At 39.5% G+C, this 26193-nt stretch overlaps 1 protein-coding gene across 1 annotated transcript; it reads left to right on the top strand.

Annotated features, from left to right (window-relative positions):
• Positions 1-840: 840 nt before the first annotated feature.
• C9 (complement C9) lies at positions 841-22104 on the top strand. The gene is given in 11 exon segments (XM_066569591.1): positions 841-926; positions 6850-6967; positions 7694-7841; positions 9128-9275; positions 10927-11065; positions 12536-12754; positions 15780-16020; positions 17374-17502; positions 20624-20802; positions 21011-21239; positions 21944-22104. Coding segments are annotated over 11 exon segments (1797 nt in total).
• Positions 22105-26193: the final 4089 nt, after the last annotated feature.

The following is a 26193-nucleotide window of genomic DNA, read 5'->3' as shown; positions in this document are numbered from 1 at the left end:
AGGGGGCAAATTTGCCTGTCTTACTTTGTACACTTCCCTCACCCTGCCACAAAAAACAGGGAATAGAGAAAAATAAAATTGCTTCTGTTGTATTTTTCAATTACCCATGGTAATTTGGAAAATCTTTACCTCAGATTATTATTTTAAGATTGTATCCAAATATGTAATTCTTAACAGCTAAACAGAAGGGTATTTATGAATGACTTGTGACTGTGTCCAACACATGATGCCTTAAATCTGGATTACAGCAAACCACTGAAAAGAAATGCTCTTCTAAAGAGCTGGCTTGTGGTTTGGATTTTTTGACAGAGTGAAAGCTAAAAGAGTTTTAGTCTTATTTAAATCCACAAAAATAATGTGTTGTTCTTTTATATTGGCTGGGGGAGGAATAAAAGAAGAATCTTGGGACTTCAGCCCTGCAGTACTCCAAATGAGGATTCCAAAGCTGTTATGCACTGAACTTGCTCTTGTAAACAGCTCTGCTTTAGGAACTATTTGTTCTTTACATGAGTCACAGTTACAACAACTTTTTCACTAGGCAGATAATGGCTCTCTTAATTCAATATATAATCTCTTTTCTATATTCAAAAGGTACTGTTAAACAAAATTGGTTTATTTTTAACCTTGCAAGTGCTTCACAGTATTTCCCCATTCAGGGAAAAAGTGGAATTTTCTGAAAAGTGGACTTTAGAGCACTTACAGTAAGGCAGTTATGGGCAGTTACTGGCATTCTTCAGTACACATTGCTTTTTGTTTGTTCTCTTGGTAATAAATAACTAAAGGAACAAATAAATAAACTACAAATTCAGTCACAATAGTTCCAGTCTGCTTACCTACAAAATGAGAACCATGCATGTTATTCTGCAGCTTATAGCCATACTATGCAATGTGGAGACAGTTGCCTCAATTTGGCAGGAAAGCAGAAGGTAAGTGTTCCTTTTCTTCTGCAGCTGTCTCCACTGTTTCATTTCTCTGACATAGAGCATAAACATCCAGTGTGGATATTTCTAATGGTACCTTGCTCAGATATCCTATAAAAAAAGCCCTACTTCTTGCTGTATTTTGAGGAGTCAAATAACAATGATTTATCTCTTTATTTTGGATATATGTGACACAATAAAGGTGCCTGTTGAAGCAGCTGAAGGCATATATTTGCAGGGAGGTAAAGCTCAGGTACCTTTTTTCTGTTGCACGCTGTGTGAAAATACCTAATCTCAATCTATTTCTTCCTGAAGCTGAACAGTTTTGTGCTGACAGTACTTCTCTTAATATTTAAAGTCTTCTAGACTGCCTATTTCTAATCTTTGGAAATACAGCTTTTGTGTTTTCACTGTAAGTATCGCTAGGAGGAGTACTGTTGCCCCAGGCCCACAGCTGGGTAATAATTAGCATTGACTCCATGATTGCATAAGGCTGATCAGTTGCTTTATTCTACTATATTATATTATACTTGTTGAGAAGCTCACAGCCCTTACAGACACTCCAATACAGCTTTGACCTAATTGGTCAATCCCTCAGAACACTATCCAGTGTCCAGTTAAGAAATCACCCTTTGGTAAACAAATGTCCATAACACATTCCACATATGCGCAACAACAGGTGCAGCAAGTGGAGATAAGAATTGTTACTCATTCTTTCCTCTGATCTTCTCACAGCCTCCCCCAGGAAAACACAGGCAAGTAGTCTGTTGCCCTCTGTGGCCAGAGAGCTGCTGCCACAGAGAAGGAAGGCCTGGTCCCTACCAAATAGTCATGTGAAAAAAACTGAAGAGCTGCTACACCAGAAATTTGTCATTCACAAGAATGGTCAAAACTAAGTGATGAAAAAATGTGGGCCTTATAATTGATATATGTTGAAGCAAGTCCAGAGGAAGCCACAGTGTTAATCAGAAGACTGAAGCACCTCCCCTACAGCAACAACTGAGAAAGTTGGGGCTGTTCAGCCTGGAGGAGAGAAGGTTGTGTGGAGACCTTATATTTCTCAGACCTTCCAGTATCTGAAGGTGCCTACAGGGTACCTGGAGTGGTGGGAACTACAGGGATGGGATGAGGAGTAATGGGCATACTCTAAATGAAGGGCAGTTATAGTTAGATATTAGGAAGGAGTTTTTCAGTGTAGGCATGGTGAGACACTGGAACATGTTGCCCAGGGAGGATCTGATCTAGCAGTGTTCAAATCCAGGCTGGGAAGGACTTTGAGCAACCTGGTCTAGCGGGAGGTGTCCCTGCACACAGCAGGAAGGTGGGGACAAGATGATCTTGAAGGTTGCCTCTACTCTGGATGCAGCCAAGGACAAGTTTGGCTGTCTGTGCTGTGAGTCCCAGCTGAGCACGGGGACACCTTTCATGAGACAGGGCTACTCAAAGCTCCATCCAGTCTGGCTTTAAATGCTTCTATGGATGGGGCATCCACAGCCCCTCTGGGCAAGCTGTGCCAACACCTCACTACCTTCACAACAGAAAACTTCTTCTTAACATCTAATCTAAACCTACTCTCTTTTAATCTGTTCCCCCTTATCCAGTCACTCCTTGCTCTTGTAAAAAGGCCCTCTGCATCTTTCTTGTAGGCTCCCTTCAGATATGGGATGGCTGCAGTGAGGTCATTCCTATGCTGCCTATTTTCCGGGTTGAACAATCCCAGTTCTCTCACCCTTTCCTCACAGGAGAGGTGCTCTATGCCTCTGATCATCTCAGTGGCTTCCCCTGGACTCCTGACAGGTCCCTGTTGTTCCTGTTCAGAGGACCCCAGCTCTGGATGCAGTGCTCCAGGTGGGTCTCAGCAGAGCAGAGCAGAGGGGCAGAATCCCCTCCCTGCCCTGCTGCCCACGGGGCTCTGGGTGCAGCCCAGGACACGTTTGGCTCTCTGGGCTGTGAGTGCCATGGCTGGGCCATGTGCAGCCTCTCACCCACAGCACCCCCAAGCCCTTCTGGGCAGGGCTGCTCTGGGCTGTTCATGCCCAGCCTGTGCTGGTACCAGGGTTGTCCCAGCCCAGGTGCAGCACCAGCACTTGGCCTTGTTAAACCTCATCAGATTCCCAAGGGCCACTTCTCCAGCTTGTCCAGGTGCCTCTGGATGGTATCTCATTCTTCAGAAGTGTCAGATGACACTCAGCTCGGTGTCATCAGCTAATTTGCTGAGGGTGCACTCGATTCCTTTGTCTGTGTCATTATTGAAGATATCAAATAACACTTACCACCATATGGATCCCAAGGGACACCACTTGTCACACATGTCCCTGGGACTCCAAGCCATTGACCACTAACCTCTGGATGTTACCATAAAACCACTTTCTTATCCATCTATCAGTATGGAATTGGATCCATCTCTCTCCAATTCAGAGAGAAGGATGTGATGAGGGACCATGTCAAAGGCTGTACAGAAGTCCACATAAATGACATTTGCAGCCCTTCTCTTGTCCACTGATGGAGACATTCCACCATAGAAGGCCACTATATTGGGCAAGCACTTGCTCCTTCTGTTTTGATGGTTATTTTTATTTTAACATTCAGATCCAATTAAAGCACAGGTTTAGCATGCTCAGTTAGAAATGGTCCAGACAGAAGATTTGATTATTAGAGAGAATCCACAGCAGGAAACATTGGCCAGCAGCTTGGCTTCCCAGCATACCCAAGGCTATGCAGCTTGAAGATGGTGCTAGCAATTACTGTTGACAAAGTTATGCTCTCATGTGATGCTATCATGTCTTCAAATTCAAGAGAGATGTGCCTTATTTCTTGGTGAGTGATAATTATCAAATCAAGACTCTTTTTTGAGTCATCCTTTTTGTAACTGATGAAGTCAGCAGTGAAGTCTCTTCTGAACTATGACTCAACAACAAACCACCAGAGCAGTGTGGCCTGAAGGTGTTTAGAGTGTACTGTGCAATCCAAGACAAGGTGCAAACGGTTCTGTGTACTGATTGTGAAATGGCTTTTGCTTTCCAAAGAGTACTCTTCTGTCTCTCAAACCTCTCAATAAAGAACAGCAGAGAAGGTATTTTGATTTCCATGCCCACCCCTGAAATTCGTGCTCTGAACTGTCACCTTCAGTGATGTTCTTCAGTAGCTGAAATATTTTTACCTCCTCTCCTATTTAAATTGTGTGACTTAGCAAATTAGTATCTGTTTCAATGTGGTTTTCCCGTAACACCTTTTCTTCAAATTTAATGTGGAGGTGAGAGGTTTGCAAATTTTTGCAGTATCTTGATTCTTTTAAACAATGTTGTTGAAAATATGTCCAACTGATTTCCCAGAAAATAGTGGATGCATTAGTGGTGTTTCAGAGTTTATGAATAATTTGCAATGAGATTTTTCTGATTTTTTTTTTATTTTGTTTATCTAACCTCAAGTAAATTCAAAACCCTAAAGCTAAATCTGCAGCAAATCATGTGAACCTCATGCACGCTGCTGGAGAAGGCCCTTGGGTGTGTGTACATCGTTCAATGAATATTCTTGGTAAAGTTGCTAAATTGTGATTATTATTAATTGCTAATTGGGATTATAAATGTAAGTATCATTTAGGGTGGAAAAGGATCTTTAATTATGTGAAAAAATACTGCTACCTGAAAGTCAGAGACTACCATCAGTTCTAGTTTGCAGACAGTTGATGGCCAGGCTTCCATTTGCATTGAAGACTTCAACTCAGTCTTTTCTGCCTGTGATTTTTACTTTAGACTCTAAATAATGCCTCACAACAACATCTGGGAAAATCTTTAGGATGTGAGGTAGCTTGAGTTTGATTGCTTTTTTAGGCACATGGCTGCTTTCCATTATTAATCCTTATTGCCTGTAAGGGTTCTTGGCTCTGTTTTTACAGCAATAATGTAACAGTTCAGAAATATATTTCAATGTAAATTTGTCTAACATCAGAATACTTGGTAATTGCTAGGAATAAGATAACTATCTGCTTCCAGGTGCCCCATCAGATGTGTCAATATATCCTATAGGTCTAGCATCTAATGTTTCTCACTTCTACTGTCTTTAAGGAAAACCTGTCAGTCTTCAACCCAAGATGCCAGAATAGATATTGTTACTCAGAGGTTTTCAGTCCTCCATCAGTAAGAAAATGGAAAGGCATCCTGGAGATACAGTAAGGAACAAGCTGATTCTCATCCATTTACCAGGGAAAAATTCTCATTTTCCCCCCTGTTGATGATACTGTCATGCTGAGTGGTGGGAAATACATAGAAAACTGCACAGGAACTTTTTAAGGATTACTTGCTTAGTATGGGGTACCTGTAAGATGACCTATTTATGGATGGAAGAGTTAGTTTTGAAGAGGCTAGGGAGCTACATCAAATTTCAAATACAATACAACTTTCCAGAATTTCACAGAACTGCTGTATACATTGAAAAGTCTAGGTTGAAAGGAACTTCTGGAGATCACCTGTTCAAAACAGGGCTTTTGATTAATTTATCCAGGAGTCCTGATGATAGTGTTGCATATTTCCAAGGAAGGACATTCTACCATTTCCCTGGGTAGCCTATTTCTATGTTTAATAGCTGTCATGGCAAAATTTTGGGCAAGTCTGTGATCCCTGAGCTGGTTAAGGCTTGATAGCTGAAAAGAGGTAGATTCATTTTCTCAATGACAACTTTGTGCATATGTAAACTTAACATAGAATAAATGGCACCAGAAAGTTGGACCTACTGCTATGTCTTTGTTCTCCAAACTGCAGATTTCTTAATCTTATGGAATCAGATTACATTTGTTTGGACTCCTGCAATATTTGTATGATGTAAGGAGGTCAAAGAGCAGAGGGCATGCCCTGCCTGCAGTGAAAACCCATTGGTACCTCACACTGCAGGAGCTGCAGATCTGCCAACCAGCTGGGCTCAGCAAGGAAGGTCCCATTGTAGAGCAAAAGCAAGAGCCTTAACTTGGAGAGATGCAGAGAGAATTGCTTCACAGAGAATGAATAATCATCATGTAAAGCCAAATTGGAATAAGTTACTGAGAGTAAAAAAGGCAATTCATACTTCAATGCTCCTTTATTCCTTTGCTATTTACCTCTGAAGATAAGATCACCAGTAAAGTAATAGCCTTGGCTTTTAAACTTGATATAAATCAAGTTTATGCTATAATGCGTCAGTTTTTAATATCTACCAGTGGGTGCTTTAAAGAAACTTGATTTCTATTAAGTAATGGCCTTACATGTACTGAGAACTGGAAGTTTGATTATATTTAAAACTGAGCACCAAAATGACAAGTCACTCTCAGAAAAATAGGCCTAGCTGCAAAAGTATTCAACTTGGCAAGCTGAACAATAGTAAGGAAGCTAAACATGTCTGTTTTTTCTAGCAATATGAGTTATCCCGTTACCAAGTTAATCACATTACCTTTGTTAATGAGATTTCTTTCAATTCTGGAAGGCATTTATGCTTTTATGCAGGGTTAAGAGCAACACCATCAAAGTCAATTAGCTAAAATTAGCTAACATGTATTGAAGTGCTACATCCATTTGAGATGTGCTGCTGTGTGTGAGTCTTTAGCTTCACATATTGGGGAGCACAACCACTCTCTGAATAGGAAAGTGCAGATGTTTTCTGCGTATTATTGCTTCTTTCTCTTCAATAACATGACCCACCAGAAGAGCATTTGTATGCACAAAGATCTAAAAAAGGAAGAAAGACCTGGCTTATTAAGTCTTTGAAGCTGTTTTTAATGTAATTTTAAACCACCAAAGAATTTAAGATTAGGCAGCTGTTGATACATCTAAGTACTGCTATGAAAGTGAAACAGAAATCCGCTTGAAGGTGCTTCCAAAATATTAGTCTATGGTTTAAATACAAACTTACATGTGATTTTAGTATACTGCCCAGGACTGTACTGGAATGTTTTGTTTGACAGCTCTTCATAAAAATCTTTCCACAGGGGAACAAGGGAATTGAATGCTCCATCTCCAATAGATTGCAAACTGAGCAGCTGGAGCGCGTGGGGGCCCTGCGACCCATGCACCAATCAAAGGGTAAGCTGAACTTGGAAGTCTTTGTTCCAAAGTCACAACCAAAGGGATGTCTGTATGCCTGTTGGTTATCAGAATGTGTCAGATTTCAGCTCTTAATTATGTATGTTCATAATTTGATGAAACCCACAATAATGTCAGATTTGAAGCCATAGAGTAAGAGAATACTACAACCAGTTGTGAAATATTGCTCAAGTGTTCTCGTTCAAAAAGGTTTTTCATAGAAAGTATCTATAAAAAACTTTGTAGAAAGTATCTATGCTTAAAACTTTATTTTTCAAAACATTCTTCCCTTTTTAAATTAAAAAAAAAACAAAACTCCACAAACAAACAAACAAACAAAAAAAAACAAACAAAAAAACCCCCACCATAATTTCTTTTCCGCAGAAAATTTTTGTTTTCTTAGGGGAGTTCTTTTAGGGCTTTAAAAAATCAAAAATTTGAAAACATATATGAAAATATATATGAAAATATAAATTATTTATTTCCACACTATTTAGTAAACTAAATAATGAAAATTAGCATCTTTGCATACTATCTAAGTATTATTAATCATAATTATTATTTCAATGTTATTTTATTTATTAATTTTGCCTGTGGATTGTCAACAAAAACTTCACCAAAGAGGTTTAGTTTTGAAAAGCTCTGAGCTCAGCTGGAAACCCATAAGTTCTGGTAGAGTTCTCTTTTCTCTCTGAGCAGCATTAATAGTGTTATTTCTCTTTCAAGTTTCGCTCCAGACGTATTGAAAGATTTGGGCAGTTTGGTGGAAAAGCATGCCTGGACGCCCTAGGAGACACACAAACCTGTAAAACCAGCAAAGCCTGTCCTGAAGACCCAGAACCAAACTGTGGTGCTGACTTTCAGTGCAATTCAGGTAGGTTTTGTTTTCATGTCATAGCAAGTAAAGCAGTAACTCAGAAACCACATTTTAGCTCTGTGAATAAGTTACATCAGCTTCAACCTAGCCCTTAAAAACAGTCCATGGACAGGTGGGCTCAAAACCAAAATGCCAAAACCACAGCAGCAAAACCCCTTAACAAGCGGTACATTCCTCTCATCTTCCATTTTAATTTGCACCTAATTTAAATTCTTCTGTAGCTTCTACTCCATGGTGAGAAGCACCATACTGACCACATCCTTTCTTCTATCTTAACTGCCCCACTTCCTACTGGATCACTAGGTTTAAAAAAAAAAAAATCACCAGGAAAAAAAAGCTAGGAGTGAAGGAATCTCAACAGAATGGATGTGGATGTCCACCAATCTAACTGGCATGATAGATGCTAGTTGGAGATCAGCATACATCTAGATCCAAAATAAGATATAAATTTGAAAAGTGATACAAGGCATACAAATGTAGTGCTCAAGATTCAGCAGAAATCAAAATAAAGTAGGAAAAGCTAATAGGAGTAAAAACTAGTCAAAAGAAAAACACAATGATGGTAAATGAATTTGAAGTTCCAAGCCAATTTTTGTATTGCTTTTAAGTCAAACACTGAAAAGTGCAAATAAAGCAATTAAAAATTAGAAAGTAAACTTTTACCTACTAGTTCACAGAGATTGTGTGGCATTTACAGGTGAGGTTGATGATATCAAAATGTTGATTTATTATGCTACAGCTAATTTACTAAAGTCTTTAAATCCTGTAGGGAAAAAAACAACCATCTTTATAAAACTACATCATATGTAAACTCAGGAAAGTTACTACTTCCCTGCTGCTTTAGGGCACAAATCACTAGAGTTTTGGACACTACATGTCCATATTATTCAAATAATATAGCCCAAACAGCAACAATTTAAATGATTTAGAAAGAATTTTTGTTGATGTTGAATTGATATTTCCCTGTATTCTCTTAACACAAATAAAAAACTCCAACCAACCAAGCTTTTGAACTTTATTATAGAACAGTCTAGACTGCAAAGATTTTCTTCAGATAACAGCAGTTCTCCTGCAACTTACTTTTCTCAGTCATCCTACTAACTTACAAATAACAGTAGTATGCAGTTTTTTTTCATTTGAAAGTGGCAGAGCATAGGATTTTAATCCCTCAAGACAACAGTAGAAATACATAGAGGAAGATCTTTATTAAGAGTAGCTGAGGATGCCATTTAAAGTCCATCTTGATAAAAGTGCATTCAGGCAATGTTTTATTCCTTGATCAGGTCGATGTATAAAGCAAAGACTTGTGTGCAATGTGGATAATGACTGTGGAGACTTTTCTGATGAAGATGACTGTGAATCTGACCCACGGTCACCATGCCGAAACCATGACATTGATGTGTCTGAAGTTGGCAGGACTGCAGGACATGGGTATGTAGTAAAAGGGCCTAGTGAAGAGTTTGGGATTGTCTCCAAAGCCAGCTGAAAAAACTCGGTCACAGTGACATTCCCAAAAGTGGAATATGAATCATAGTAGCATTTGTATTCAGAAATGCTAAGTAGCCTTTGCAAGAACACTTAACTACCATTTTATTTTGTATACTTGTGAGGATAAAACGTGCAGTGTAATATGCACTGCAGACAGTGTAAATGGGTCATAATGTTAGTAAACAGAATCACACATACATGTCACATGAATAAACTTACATTTTATTTAAATGTAAATTTTATAGGTGTATAGATTTGTTTCTAATGATATTTCACAACCAATCAGTAATTGTCAATTACTTTATTAAAATGCATGTCTAAAAGGGAGAAAATATCTCTTGACTATTTATATAATGGGATGCCTTACTGTAACAACACTTTATGCCCAGTTTCTTCCAGTATTTCATTGTCCACGTCCTGATCTTTGTTGTTTACAGGAGCATTCATCATTAATCTAAGTAGAAAATTAATCTTTCTGTTCTCAGATCCTGCTGGATTTCTTTCATCTCTAACAAAAAGAAAATGTGACATATTGTTTACCTACAAATAGAGTTAGAAGGCAGCAATCCAAACTGAACAGAAGATAAAAGTATATTACTGCACCAGAGTGTGTTTAATGAAAACTATACATCCTTTTAATTTAATTTCTTACTGTGCAAGAGCAAAAATGCTGTTTTTTTAGCATGGGGAAGTAAACTAAGCATAAATACAATTTTAGAAGCTTCTATTACAATCTGTTACTAAAATCTTGCATGAAAAAGTGTTCTATAGAGATTCAGTAATGATACTAATCTGGCGACTTTGATGGCTTGCTTACCACTTTCTGCACTCAGAAAGGTGAACATACGTTTGCCAGATGTAAATATTGGAAATACTGAAAAGATTGAAATGTATGAATCATGTACAAGAGGGCGAATAAATTATACAGAATCCTCCAAGGAGTTATTTTTGGAAGTATTTCTTGTACATCAGTATATAGATGCATAGAGGTATACAGCTGATGTGCCTGCCTCCCTGGTTTTGTAATGGTTTAGATTTTCTCTCTTATACTCCAGGAAATGCTGCCATTCCGCTAAGTCACACCCTGCAAGAAGAGAAAATGTTAGGAGTAGCTGTATATTCCTTCTAAACATTTGATGGATGTTGTACACGCTTGATAAACAAGCGCCTACCAGCAAATAAACTGTTATTAAAAATACATACGGCTGCTGATATGTACATTTTAAGTCTACAAGGAATGCTTTCTCACAGATGTACTTGTCAAGAACAAATGTTCTTTCTTACAAATATATTGGTAAGGAAGAAAGTTTTTTACCTCCTTTTATGCCTAAGGTTTTCACCGTGTTTGAGGTTTAATGACTTTTATTTGTTTATTTCTCATATATGATCCTTCAAGAACTTTACAAGATATGTAACTATCTCCAGTACAGAGATGAAAAGCCACAAGAGATGAGACAAGTTGCTTGGATGGAGCAAGATCCAGTTCCACAACTGTAGTTTCCATTTCTGACAGAATACAGCTTTTCCAGTCTACAGATCACGTGTGCTGGCACACTCTCTTTTGAGTATAACTTCTCTTGTATTTCTCTTGTAGAATCAATGTTTTAGGGATGCAACCAATGGCCAGCCCATTTGACAATGACTTTTTCAATGGTCTTTGTGAGCGGGTGCGTGATGGGAACACACGGATGTACTACCGCAAGCCGTGGAATGTGGCTGTTCTCACTTACGATGTAAGTTTAAATCCTTTGCAAGATATCATGTGCTTAATTGAATGCCAGCTCCTGGAATACTCTTGGAAGGCTCAGCATATCTCTTGAGCCAGACAGCAGCTTTTTAGGCTCAAGCTTGTGCTAAAGAAAAAGAGGTTATGTTATCCTTTACTTCGGCAGTTAAGCTCAGTTATGCCAGACAAATTCCCACATCTTTGTGCTGAACCTTTGCACAATAAATGGAGCTATCTTTCTGGAATGTTTGAAACATGAGCAGGAGAAATGAACAGAAGATGCACAGAAAGGATTACGATACCCAGTTTATACTAGGTAGAAGACAAAATAAGATACATTTTCAAGGACCCGTAAAAGCCTCTGATAAAAAGGCAGACATAATAATACAATATCCTGGTCCTAGTTGTTTTTTTCTAGCCAGTGATGATTTTCTCTGTCCCATTGGGGAAAAATTGTTAGGCTTTTAAGTTTCAGACTATGACTTTCAGTGAGGTTTGAACACCAAAAATGTTGATGATTGTTGAAAAAAATGTTAGACACTTTTCAGAAATCAGAGCACAATTTTGCCTTCTAAATTACTGTAAGTAGGACCTTGATAAAACAAATACAATTTAAACAAGATCCTTCCTGAAATGAGTAAATCTGACCCAGAGATATCTGGTTATGTTTGGTTATGATGTATAACAATTTTCAGTTGCTAAAATGTGATGTTCTGCTAGAGTATAATAAAATAACTGGATTAGTTATTATTTGCTGTAAGAAAAGAAGGCTGAATCATAATTCTGACTTATTTCAGAAGTCAGGAGCTTTTAGCAAATTTTAACTCTGTTTTAGGAGAGACTATTATTCCTCACAGAGAATCATAGAATCTCCTGAGCTGGAAGGAACCCACAAGGATCATTGAGTCTAGCCCCTGGCTTTGCACAGGACACCGCAAGGGTCACACCTGAGAGCATTTTCCAAACGCTTCTTTGAGCTCTGCCAGGATAGTGCTGTGACCACTTCCCTGGGGAGCTGTTCCAGTGCCCAACCACCCTCTGGGAGAAGAAACTTTTTCAATATCCAAACTAAACTTCCCGTGACACAATTTCAGGCCATTCCCTCAGGTCCTGTCACTGTCATCAGGGAGCAGAGATCAGTGTCTGCCTCTCCTCTTCCCTTACAAGGAAGCTGTAGACAGTGTAAAGGGACTGTTGACACACATAAATTACTTTTACAGTGTTACATGCTGAGATTTAATAGTCACTAAATTATGGTCACTGCAGCTTTCTGTTCACTTTTGAACCACTGAACTGATCCCAATGAGATAGTTTGTGGAGGGAATGTTATTTCCATTTGTTTTGGTTTAAAAGGAAAAAGAGCTGTAAGAAAATGCATTGATGTGCTCTGTCACAAGTAAAGCTTTAAAGTGCTACACAGATTTTTTAACTACTGCCTGTTGTTTTCTCATACAACCTTTTTTCTATCTTTTCTCAGACAAAAGCAGACACAACTTTCTCATCTGTGTACTACCATGATCGTGTGAAGATGTTACGAGAGGTTTACATAGGAAAACAGAAATATTTTAGTGTTGGTGCCTCTCTGAAATACACACCTACTGCTGCGAACAACAAAACTAATTTAGGAGGAAATTTCAAATATGACTACAGAAAGATTTATACTTTTAGTTCCATCCTGCAAAGTAACACAGAAAGGGTGAGATTAATTCTTTTAAAGGTTTTAATGTAACTATTTTACAAATGGTACAGTTTATGCAGTGTTAAAATTGTTATTGTTGTTAAATAATAATCTAAGTATTCTACTCAGCTGCTGCTTTTCTTTTTTTAATGAAATACTAGTGACAATAGGGTTAAGATTTCAGTCACAGCCAATTGGCAACTCAAAGTATCTTTTTTTTCCCACCGTTTATCTTTGACTAGAAAGCACCCTCATCTTCATCAGGGGCTTGGTGTTAGAAAGGATCAAGATGTCTGGTCTCATCCTGATTAAAGAGCAGCTCTGAGCTAGTGCAATGTGGGCAAATTGGATAAGTCTTGTGATGAAAAATTGCCACTGAGGGGGCCTATACTACATAAATGCAAAAAAAAAAAAAATTTAGGAATAATGACCAAAAGGTCAAATCTCAGATATGTGAGTACATGTGTACTAATAAACTAGCCAGGGCTATAGGGAACAGGCACTAGCATTGGTATAAAGATAATCCACAGTTTCACTAACTTGCTGGCACAATTTAAGTCAGTGCTAGGTCTCATAAGCAATGCCTATCCTGCACTTCCCCACAGCATGTTTGAAGGGAATGTTCTTGTAGACAGCCTAGAGAAAAGCAAGCCCATTTTGGGATTGTACATAAGCCATACCTCTACCTGCCTTTGAAACAGGGGAAAGACCCTACCCCATTTTATTTGATAGTAAAGAAGTAGTTAGCATTTAGTGAGGTCAAAATGAAATAGACTACAAAAAGTGATGTTAGACATGCTGTTGTTGAATCCCAGGCAGCAGATAAGCCCCAGACAGCTGCTTCTTCACTCCCCCACCAGCAGGCTTGAGGAGATAATGGGAAGAGTAAACACAAGAGAACTCTGGGGTTGAGATGAAGTTTAACAGGAAAACAAAACCCATGCACACAAACAAAGCAAAACAAGGAATTCTGTCATGGCTTCCCACAGGCAGGCAGGTGTTCAGGCACCTCCAGAAAAGCAGGGCTCTATAACATGTACATTGGACTTGGGAAAACAAATGCCATCACTCCAAACACCCCCCCCTTTCCTCCTTCTTTAACCTGTTTTATATACAGAGCCAGTGTCATAAGGTATGGAAAAATCCTTTGGATTAATTTGAGTCACCTGTCCCAGCTGTGCATCCCCCAACCTCCCAAGCAGCCCCAACTTCCTTGCCAGCACAGCAGTGTAAAAAGAAAAGGCCTTGGCTGTGTGTAAGCAATGTCCAGCAGTAACAAAAACATCTCTGCATTATCAAACCTGTGTTCAGCAAAAAACCCAAACACAGTCCCATGCTAGCCACTGTGAAGAAAATTAACTTTTTCCTCAGCTAAAATGAGCAGAACACAACATTATGGCTTAATCCAGCAGCTGTGTGCCAATGGAATCAACTGATCAGGTTACAATTTTCCACACTTTGTGCCAAGGTCTGTGACTCCAATATGCCATCATATACAAGGCATATCAACTCCATAGAGCTGAAGTGCTCCATGTGCAAGGAATGCTAGATTTGCCTCAACTAATTAATATTTTCAAGTTTATCAGTCTTGTTGCCTAGGACCCATTCAGAGCTCTGGAGGTTGAATAGATATAAGGAAAAGTGAAACTAAGTTTTATCACTTTGAAAGATTAATTGAAATAATGCTGAAGACAAAGATCGGCACAGTAAAGATAAGCTGAAACCAACATTGTCTTTGTACTGCAGGGAGAAAAAATGAGTTTTATGGGTTTTCCTGGGATGGAAACAAACTATTTCAACCTCAAACCATGAATCTTCAAAGATGTAAAAGATCAAGCTCTATAGCTCAGGGGGTTTTAATGTCTGCTTATAGTCTAGTGGTCTGTGATAGGAGTTTGGACTCAAATTCTTGCTGAGAGATCAGAGAATGAGTCACAACCTGTCACAAGAAGAGTTCTATCACTGCAAAGTCACAGGGCTCCAGGGTAGTGAAGTGAAAGTCCCTGCATGAGAACCCTCTAGGGCCCACCTGAAAGTTAAAGTCATAATCCTGGAGGTGTCTGGACGCACTTGGCAAGAAACTGTGTATGCTGGTTGGCAGGAATATTGCACCTACAAACATTTCCTGACAGTGATTTAGGTACCTGAAGATTTCTACCAGTCTTGAGCAGCATCTGAGTCAAGATCCCAGTTTAAGATCCTTTTAACAGTGCTGGATAACATAATGGTCAGTAGCAAGGTCCCTTTCACATACCTCCTATTGGGCACTATTATTAAGGGAGTCACATAAATACTGCAAATAATAATGGAGTTTAGAAGGCATGTGTTCTCTTAGAGTCTTAAGTGCAACTATTTAATAAGATTTTATTTCACAAGTTATGGGCAGTAGCTAGGTCCTAATTTAGAATGTGATATAAAATCACCTGGAGTGTAATTTACAAAAATATCAGTTGTTATATCTAGATTTACTATGTATGTATGGCTCAAATACATAATATGGAGGGGTTTTCCCTCATTAATTTTCCTTTTATGATGTTGGTTTGGGGTTTTTTGTTTTTAATTGGAGCTGTGCCCTTCCTTCTGACAATCTGAGAATAACAGGGAAGTGGTCCAAAAAGAGAGAGAACTTAGGCCTGCTCTGACTATAAACAAAGAGAAAACTCCATCTGACCTGAGTGGGCAGCTTCTGCTATTTAGCAAGCCATGTAGAACTACTTTTCAATGTTACAAAAGTCAGAAAACCACTTTTCAGTAGGTATTGTGCTTCAAGACACCTGTTGTCAAATAGATCACAAAGGCCTTGCTGAAATAAAGGAAGAGTTCTAAATTGGAAGAACTAAAATAACTCTCTTGCTGCTTCCTCAGTTTAGATCAGAGAGCTTTCTAATTGTTATAAAACAAATTTGTCCCGTTTCCATAATGCTAGATTAAATGCCATGTTGAAAAGTGCTGCAGCTTCTTTACAAGTAAAACAGAATAGATTTTTGTGCTGTGCTGCATACTAGAATGGCACTCTCTTCTCTTTTTCTCTCCCTGCGTTCAGAACCAAACCTTTCTGCATGTAAAAGGACAGATTCAGCTGGGAAGGTTCCAAATTCGGAGTCGTGATGTTCGTCTCACAGATAGTTTCCTTGATGATTTAAAATTTCTGCCTGCTGAATATGACAAGGGGGAGTATTTTAAATTCCTAGAAGACTATGGAACCCACTATGCAGTCTCTGGAACTGTAGGAGGAAAATATGAACTTGTTTACGTGCTGGATGATTATGTTATGTCTCGACAAGGTATGCTTTCTGTTGGCCTTGCTATGACCAAGTTCCCAGACTTTCAAAGAGACATGTGATGGTAGATCTGTGTATGTGGAAAAATACTGAGAAAGTGCAGTTTATTGCATGCTGCTTGTGGCACACCAGTGAGATTATAGAATTACGTGAGATTAGAGAGAAAAGAGTCAATTTCATAACAAAACTATTTCAAATTTTGTTTTAAGTCTGTGACTGAGGGGGCCAAAGAAACCTTAAACAAACCTCATGAACACGCTAGCAATAATTGCATCATTCTCAAGAGATCTTGTCCAAAGACAAGAAAACCTGCCTAAACCCTAAATCCTGTTTGGTAACTTTTTGTGGTACAATCACTCTACAAGTATGGTGGTGACAAAATACAAGGAATAAATTTAAGTGCTTTCTAGAAACCACATAGAGTATGTGAGTGTGTTGAAATTGATTTCATAGTTCTCAACATTCTCACTGGAATATTCCATGCCCTCATTAAAATAGGAAAGTAGAAATTTTATCTTCCCTCATGTGCAGTTCAGATATATGTGGGTTTGTGCTGGATTAAAGTGATCACACGGGAATAAAGTGAGAAAAGACAATTCTCACATTGATTTTGGAGATCAGAAAATCAGTACCTGATGCTTGCATCACCAATATCAATATTACTATCAAATATTCAGGCTATGAAAAGGGACATAGGACAAATATGTCACTTTCATTTCCCACTATTAGTCTGTTCATCACCTCGAGATTGTAGTTCTGGATTTTTTAAGTCCTGGTTTTACACAAAATTCTTTCTGAACACGGTGCTGAAGTGGCAGATGATATTGGGTTTGGGTTCAATAAGGAGAAAGGAGATGTTGGAAACAGTAGTGGGTAGAGGTAGATTAGAATTAATGGAAAAAGCATACTTTTAAGAGATCAGTGGCCTTGATTAATTTTATGGGGAAAAGGAGTGGAGAAACATAATTGAGGTTAGAAGAGAGAGACTGAGAGAATTCAGTAATTTAGTATATAAAATAAGTAAATATTGAGCAACTGCAAAAGACAAAATTTCAATGTAATAAAAGGAAAAAAATTCATGGACCATTTTCTTGAACCTGCTTTCTACTAGATAAAGAAAGCAGAAATCCATTTTTGGTATTTTCCTAGTCACTAGAGATCTCACCTGCATCTATTCAGGCATTTCACTTACAGTCATCCTCATATTCATTAGATAGACAAAGAAAAAGTAAAAGATAAATGGCAAGAGGAAAGCCACAAACATTTCCAATAGGCCTGAAATGTATTCTGTAAGAATAATAATATCTTGTTATTTATGCTTATTCAATCCATCTAATTACTTATTTCTACTTCCAGGAATCACTGTAGATGATGTAAAAAAATGCCTTGGCTATCACTTAGGTGCCAATATTGCATATGAAAACATACAAGCCAATTTTAATGTTGATGGTGGTAAATGTAAAAATATTCATAGGAAGGACAAATGTAAGTATATTCTTGATTTACAGTATATCTTTTGCTTAAGAAAAGATAATACCAGCTGCTTCCCCTGAATAATCAATATAGTTATTGCTGTCAGGGGAAAGACAAATCCAGTAGAGCACTACAGGTGAGATTCACATTCTTCCATGCTCCCAAGTCAAGACAGCCTGAGAATGCATTCCCAGCCTGCACACACATGAACACAGCATGATGCATACACACACACACACAGATCACTGGCCACAAATAAATACAGACGAAATACAGACAGTGCTCAGGCAAACACAAATGGTACAAATGGTTTCATCTTTTTCTCCTCTCCATTTAATCAGAGAGAAGTCTTTCAGTGGGCAATATCAAAGAATCACAGGGAAGTTGAGGGTTGGGAGGGTCCCCTGGAGGCCACCTTGTCCAAGGCAATATATGCCTTCAGTCCCTCCACAATATTTATATATAATCAGTACAGATAACTCCAGCAGTTAACCTTAAATATCCAGTTGAACCAGCAACTGCATCCTTAGCCTGTCCTGTTAGCAACAGAGATACATAACACCAGGCCCACAGTTCCACTCCCATTGCTGGTGCAGACTCTCTGATGCACACCAAGACACACACACTGTGGATGTCTCCAGGGACTGGCCTTAGGGGCTCAGTCGATCCAGCAATTGGCCCTTAGACCATCTTACCTCCAGTTGCCTTAGACAGAAGCGCACTCATAAGAGAAAACATCTCAGTCAAACCCAGAACTGTGAGGTCTCTCCAGTATTTGGCATATAAACCCAGTACCCAGCTCTTCCACTTGTCTCACTCTGGAGACAGAAATGCATAGAATGGTTTGGGCTGGAAAGGACCTTAGAGATCATCTAGTTCCAGCACATGATTTTGGAAAGGGGTTCAACACAGTAGATCAAGCTGTCCAGAGCCCCATCCAACCTGGCCTTGAACATTTATAGGGACAAGGCACAGTTTCTCTGGGTAATCTGTTCCATTGCTTCACTGTTCTCTGAGTAAAGAAATTCCTTCTATCATCTAATCTAAATCTCCTCTCTTTTAGTTTATAATTACTCTTCCTTGTTCTGTGAGTATCTAACCAAGTGAAAATATTGCCCTCCTCTCTATAAGTCCCCTTCAAGTATTTGAAGACTGCAATGAGGTCTCCCCAGAGCCTTCTCTTTTCCAGGCTGAACAACCCCATCTCTCTCAGCTTGTCCCTCATAGGAAAGGTCTTCCATCATTCTGTCCATTTCTGCGGCCTCCTCTGGACTTTCTCCACAGGGTCCACATCTTCCTCGTATTAGAGACCCCTGAGCTGAATGCAGGTGGGATCTCATGAAAGCAGAGCAGAGGGGCTCAATCTCTTCCCTTGCCCTGCTGCCCACGGGGCTCTGGATGCAGCCCAGGACACGTTTGGCTCTCTGGGCTATGAGTGCCATGGCTGGGCCATGTGCAGCTTCTCACCCACAGCACGCCCAAGCCCTTCTGGACAGGGCTGCTCTCCACAGGTTTTCTCCCACTCTGTGCTCGGGCCCACTATTGCTTGACCCAGGTGTAGCACCTTGCGCTTGGACCTGCTGAACTTCATAAGGTTTTTGTGGGCTCACCTCTCAAGTTTCTCTGGGTGTCTCAGGACGGAATCCAATCCTTCTGTTGTGTTAATGGTTCAGTTTTGTGTCATCTGGAAACTTTCTGAGGGTGCACCTGACCCCACTCTATTGCTGATGAAGATACTGAGGAGAATTGGTCCCAAATAGAGCCCTGAGGGACACCACCCATCACCAGCCTCCACCCAGACATGAAACCATTGACCACACCTTTCTGGCTTTGCCCATCCAGCCAGTTTCTTGCCCACCAATAAGTCCATCCTTCAGGTCCATATGTCTCTAATTTGGAGATAAGGCAGTCACATGGAACTATATCAAAGGTCTTACAGAAGGCCAGGTGGATGACATCTCTTGGTTGTCCCTTGCTGACTGCTGCTGTCACTGCATCATGGAAAGCCACCAGATCTAAGCCAAAGCAGCAGCTGCTCTGGTACTTGGCTCCCAAGCCACTTACCCTATATTCACCTGCTAGTCTGGCTTGACACCCTGGCATATGAATTGTCACTTGCTCCAGGGGTTGCCACCACAAACACTAGGTGCCTATCAGCCTTCGTCCAGCTCTAGCTGCTGGCACACAGGGCTCTATACACATGCATGCACACAGAATAGAGTCCCTTCATCCTAGGAAAAAGTTAGAATGGAATTTAATGGTAGGCCAGGACTGACTGCAAAGATGAAGGGCAATACACAGCACAGTAGCTCACAGATCAGTCATTTGTCTATATGCAATCAGTCCCCTTTTCTTTGCCTTTATCCCTTCATTTTCTCAAGTTTGCTCCTCCCAAAGCCACCCTGAACCCCCCTTATTTTTTCAACATCACTCCTGTAAATATATGCTAAGAATTTAAGTTAATGCAATCACAAAATGCCATTCTTTGCATCCAGAGAGCCCTTCCATTGACTCATCTTGCTGCTGATTCATCCTCAGCCCCATCCTACAGGGCTAATGGCTCTGCTGGAACAGGCCTGGGAGGAGTCAAAGCAGGGGCTCCTTTCTCTGATTACTTTGTTTGTCTTCCCCTGTCTGTCATTGTTGCCCTCAGCTCCTCATAAGTGTCTGGAGATGGGCTTTGTTTCACGTGGAATAAAAATTGCAAAAGGGAAGGATATTTCCTACTAGTGCATAAGAAAGGGAATTATTTTCAGTGCTCTGCTCTTGTATTTTAATTATGAAGCAAAAGCTCCTACTATTCTAATTCCTGACCTATTTTGGTTTAGCTCAGGGGATACAGTAGAATTACTCATTATCTTTTGCTCATCATCAAAGGACTGTGATCTCCGTAATGTGTCTGTTTGTCCTATCCTTTCTTTTCCTTCTAGGGTTTTCAAATTTAATTTCAAAATTAAAGATTTCCTCCCACATAAGAGGTATAAGCAAAGAGATATTGAATTCTGCTACAACCAAGAGTTCTCTCTATAATCATTTTACAAAGAGGGACTGGCTGCACTAGGAGGACAGTTGTTCTTCCAGATGCATGGACATTAAACAACCTGCTTCACCCTCTTTTTTTTTCTTTCTGCAGCAGAAGTGAATGATAATGCTGTCATTGATGATGTCCTTTCCTTAGTTGAGGGAGGGAAGATTGACTTTTCAGTTAAAATCAAAGAAATGTTACTACGAGGAGCCAAAGCAGTTGATGTAGAGGATTACATAGAATGGGCTAAATCTTTGGTTGATGCTCCAGTAGTGATACAGCAAAGGGTAAGTATAGCTTCTTCAAAGCTGTGGCTTTTTACAGTTTGAAAGCTTTTGTTCTATGATGGAGGAGAGATTCCAAGTTTATAATGAACTTTCACACATTGCCTTTATCTTAACTGTTTCTTCAGATTTTTATTCTAGTGATGGTTATATCAAAAGGATTCCGAACTTTGGAAGAGTGTGTTATGCATGGGCTTTTTTCCTTCTACAGCCTTCTCCAATACATACACTTGTTCCAGTTAAGATGAGAGATGCATATTTAAAGAAACAAAATTTGGAAAGGGCAATTGATGACTACATTTCCGAATACAGTGTGTGCAAATGTGAACCCTGCAAAAATGGAGGCACCCTTGTGCTGGTAGATGGAGTCTGTACATGCCTGTGCTCCAGTTATTTTAAGGGAATTGCTTGTCAAATTCCCAAATCTACATTAGTGAAAGGTGAGTAAATACTCAAATTAAACTAAAATGAACATATCTGTTGTAACAATATGCTGACAAAATGAGCCTTCATAAGAACATAGCATTCCTTTATACTTACTGCTGTCAAATACATATGGAAGGTAAGGTAAGTTGCTGGGTTCTTTCCATTAAGAGGGTACTCTAATTTAAAGTTCCTTGTCCCACATACATTACTGTGTCTTAGAGTGACACAAAGTTCATTTAAGTACAGAGTATTGAAGTCTTGTGCAGTACTGGTAAACCAGTTTCAGGCAAAAGCAATCTCACCAAGTCTTAAATTATTTTGTCTTCAGTTTCCTGCAAAAGCTCGGTGTCTGCTAGCACATGATCATGTTTCACAATTACAGTGCTAGTTTAATATTACGTTGGGGGAAAGGGAAAAGAATGCAGTTCCACAACTAAAAAAATTTACTGTGCAGTAAATTCATTCTCTGGGGCCAGGTTTGTAATGCACAGGTACCCAAAATGCCCCTCAGAGCTTGTTTCCTAGCATGACAAAAAATGTTGAAAGCCCAGGGTTCTTAAGCACTGCCACTGACAAACGCATTTTTAAATGTCAAATCTTTGTGATGGGTTGTGCTCAGGAGGCTGCAATGATCTGCAGAATCACCATAACTGAGTTGAATCATGGTCTACCTTGAAAGAGGTAGATGGCCTAATCCTGTATGATGTCTTCATATCAGTTGTGACTGATGGAGGCTGGAGCTGTTGGACTGCCTGGTCCACCTGCATCAATGGAGAGAGCGCTCGAACTCGCCAGTGTAATAATCCTGCACCAGGACCTGGTGGCAGGCCATGCCAGGGAGAAAGCATTGAAAAACGGCCCTGTGAAGAAGGGAAATAGTTATGCTCCTCAAAACCAGGTAAGCAGCCTCTTTAAATATGTTACTGCAGTTTAGAATAAATGCTCAGCCAATATTTGGGGCATTTCAGAAATGCAGTTGAGTAAGTGATGGGTAAGTTCACTTACATATTTCACTTAAATCTGTGATTTGAAACTACTTTTGACCAACCACTGTTTATTGAATTTATGAATTGTTAGATTTGTATTTGAATGTTTTGACAAGTAATGTTATATTACTGAACTCAGGATTAGAATAGAATTCTGGATAAGAATAGACTAAGAATACAGTCCTCAAAAAAAACCAGATTTCATTTCAAGTCAGACTACCCATCAAAAAGCTTATGTCTTAAGGAGATGGAAGAGACTTTCCAGGAAAGAAAATATTAAGACAGTTTAGGAGACTGAAGTCTCTCACTTGATAAATAGAATGTTGAAATCCATCAAAGCTAGTGTTAAAGCAGATTTGAAACTTTCATTGAGAGAAGAATATGATACAGATCTGGAAGGACAGATATAAGTAGTACAAATTAAATAAACCAGCAAGAGGTAGATTTTAAACAGACTGATTTTAAACACAATGTTATGCCCACACAATGGGCATACCAAAAGTAAGTATGCATTTTAAAACCTCAACACAAAAAATAGAAGGTTATTAAAGGTAGATAATCAGGCTCACTCAGGAAGTCTCTCAAGAATCAATTTTTGCAGATTGGAAACTATTGTGGCTGGACAGTGCCAGGTGGAAAGAGACCTGGGGGTATTGGCTAACAGCCAACTGAACATGAGCTAGCAATGTGCCCCGGTGGCCAAGAAGGCCAAGGACATCCTGGCCTGCGTCAGGAACAGTGTGGCCAGCAGCACCAGGGAGGTCATTCTCCCCCTGTACTTGGCACGGGTGAGGCTGCACCTTGAGTTCTGTGTGCAGGTCCGGGCCCTCAGTTTGGGAAGGACATTGAGACTCTTGAGTGTGTCCAGAGGAGGCAGCAAGGCTGGTGAGGGGCTTGGAACACAAACCCTGTGAGGAACGACTGAGGGAGCTGGGGGTGTTCAGCCAGGAGAAAAGGAGACTCAGGGGTGACCTTATCACCATCTACAACTCCCTGAAAGGTGGCTGTGGTCAGGTGGGGTTGGTCTCTTTCTCCAGGCAGCACTGACAGAACCAGAGGACACAGTCTTAAGCTGCACCAAGGGAGATATAGGCTGGATGTTAGGAAAAAGGTTTTTATGGAAAGAGTGATAAAGTACTGGAATGGTCTGCCTGGGGAGGTGGTAGAGTCACCATACCTGGATATGTTTAGAAGAAGATTGGATGTAGCACTCAGTGCCATGGTTTACTTGAGGTGTTAGAGCATGGGTTGGACTCGACGATCTTGAAGGTTTCTTCCAACCTAGTGATTCTGTGATTCTGTATTCTGGGAACATATTACTATGTGTTTCCCTACTCCTAGGTCAGTATTATTGTCCTCTTATTAAATTCAGGGTATGAAGTTGGCCTTTGCTTGATTCAATGAAGCTGGTGTTATTAAAATAAAAACAAACCTCATAAGCAGCTTAATTTTATTCTTGCACTGTATCATTAACATTTACTTCAACCATGAGAGCAAACACCACAATGATTATTCATGACATGCACATTTCACCAATGTTTCCTCTGCTATGGCATAGGAAAAAATATTAACCTTAATCATTTGGCTTCTTCACAGAATCATACCGAGTTTCAGAATGGATCAGGTCAGAAGGGCCCACAGTGGCTCATCTGGTCCAATCTCCCTGCTCATCCCAGAGCACATGGCACACAGTTGTGTCCAGATGGTTCTTCACTACAATTCTTTTATACTACTGTCATATTTGGGACACAATCAAATCATGACCTTAGTGAGCTATGGGAGTAAAACTTCCTTTAAATTTTGACCAAATAGATATGTTGTAGCTACTATCTCGTATCACTTCTTCACTATTTTTCATCTTTTTTCAGAAAACATTAATGGATTCCAAACCAGTTCCACAAATCACAGTTTCTGCTGGCCAGCTATCTACACCAGGACACTGTAATGGCGTGATTTAAAAGTACCTGCAGCTTAAATGATCTGTAATCAAAACAAAGTAATAAACTATAAACATATAACCAGAGATGTGCTGATACAGTAGCTGTATCTTTTACTTATCTGTTGCTGTAACTAGAATATGAATATGCCATCTTTGTTAGTCAATGGAGTGTCTTTATTAATGTTTTTTCATAATTATTTCTAGCATGTTTTCAAACTGATTTTCAAGAACTCAAATCCAGCACAATTACAAGAATAATGTATGTAGCATCATTTGCTTGACAGTATATTGTTAGAGGAGAACTTTGAAGAGTCATTATCTTCAGCAAAATGCCCTTGGAGATTTATTTCAGCCCTATGTTTTACCTCTAATGCATGGCACAGATGACCAAGATGTTTATGACGACATGCAGCTTCACTAGAGCTATTATGAGTTCATCACTGTTTCTTGACTATATCAATGAGTTAAAGATTTTATGAGAAAGCAGAGGCACATTACAAAAGGACAGAAGAATTGTCATATTACCATCCAGATTTTAGCAGAAATTCCACAAGGAAACAAGGCTGATGAAATTATGTTGTCATTGAACCTACCTGTCCATCTCCCTCAGTGACTTTTGAACCCCGCAGACAATTACTGGAAAATTTGTTTGGAATAAGGAGGAAGGATAGTTCTCAAAGAGGTATCATTTAAAAAGGCAGATAACTTGGGAAAACAAAAAGAAATCAGTGTCCTCTTTGAGGAAAAGGTAACCACGTTAACTTAGTTATACTACTAGACATTGGAAGATCCCCTTGGAAGCAAGATATAAGGAAACAGTTAATAACAAAGATATAGGAGGGCTGAGTAGTTTGGAAATACAGAAACAGTAGATGACATCAGATCAATGAGATTAGTCCCTTGCATAGTGGCAGTCCAGATCTGGAAGAGTCCCCTGGAACATTCTTTACCTTCCTCCTGCCCACCATCTAAAGACTCTGAGTACCCAAGATTAAACATCACAAAAGAAAGCAGGAGAGAAAACAGTGAACCACAAAATCTACTGTGCTACAAAAATTTCATGAATAGTCCCTTCAGACCACAGGAGTGGCAACAGGTTTCTGCTAATTTATGTCCACATGCGCACCCAGCATTCCTTCAGACTTCCTGGGACATTTCAGGAAGGCTCAAACCTGACAGGCTTTTTACTGTACTGTGCACCTGTAGTAAAGCACCTCTTGGTGAAGTTCTGGTGTTACTGTCTCACAGTGAGAGCAGAAGAACTCTCCATCAAGAGTAGATTTATCAGATATCAGGAAACTTTAATAATAGAGCAAATCCTAAAGAGCTGGTCATGATAACATTCCTACTTTTAAAAAAGTACTAAGAGAATAGGCTAAGGGTAACCCACCATAATCTAAGATTTAACACACAGTATGAGCAGACATGGTGACCAAGCATCTTTCCAGTACAGTTAGTAATCTGTCTCTGATAAGAAAATCTTTTTCCAGCAGAATTCTCCCTGTTCTGTTATTAAATGTCTTTCCTAAATTGCTGATGTAGCACAAGCAAGCCTTACTGATCTCCTTCCTCCTCTATGCTCTTTGGAAGATTATTTCTGAACGTGAATGGATATAAATTATAATATAGTTCCCACTTTAAGTGTAGTTGCAACTTATTTAGACACACACTTGATTTCAATCCCATATTTTTTGGTATAAATACTCCTTCTTCCTTGATACTTACAGACCTTGTCATAACCTTTAATCTCCACTTTCTTAAGTTACCCAAGGTAAGCTCTTTCAGTGTCTTTTCAGAAGCCAGGTAGTCCTACTCACACTGTAAGTCTCCACTTGGTCACTCAAAGTAGTCAACCAGAGCTGCACACAAGACTCTAAACAAGCCCTCATCAGTCCTCTGCACAAATTCTTTTCCTGCCTCTCCCAAAAACCATTTGCCTAATCTGCACTCAAATTACATGTACTTTCCACATTTGCATGTCCTGTTAGTGACTCATTGTGTCCTTGGCACAAAGCAAAAAATTTTCTTTCTAGCCTTAAGTAT

This window comes from Molothrus aeneus, chromosome Z (genome assembly GCF_037042795.1).
Source record: "Molothrus aeneus isolate 106 chromosome Z, BPBGC_Maene_1.0, whole genome shotgun sequence".
NCBI lineage: Eukaryota > Metazoa > Chordata > Aves > Passeriformes > Icteridae > Molothrus > Molothrus aeneus.
The sequence above is the reverse complement of the archived record's forward strand: the minus strand, read 5'-3'. Positions and strand labels throughout refer to the sequence as shown.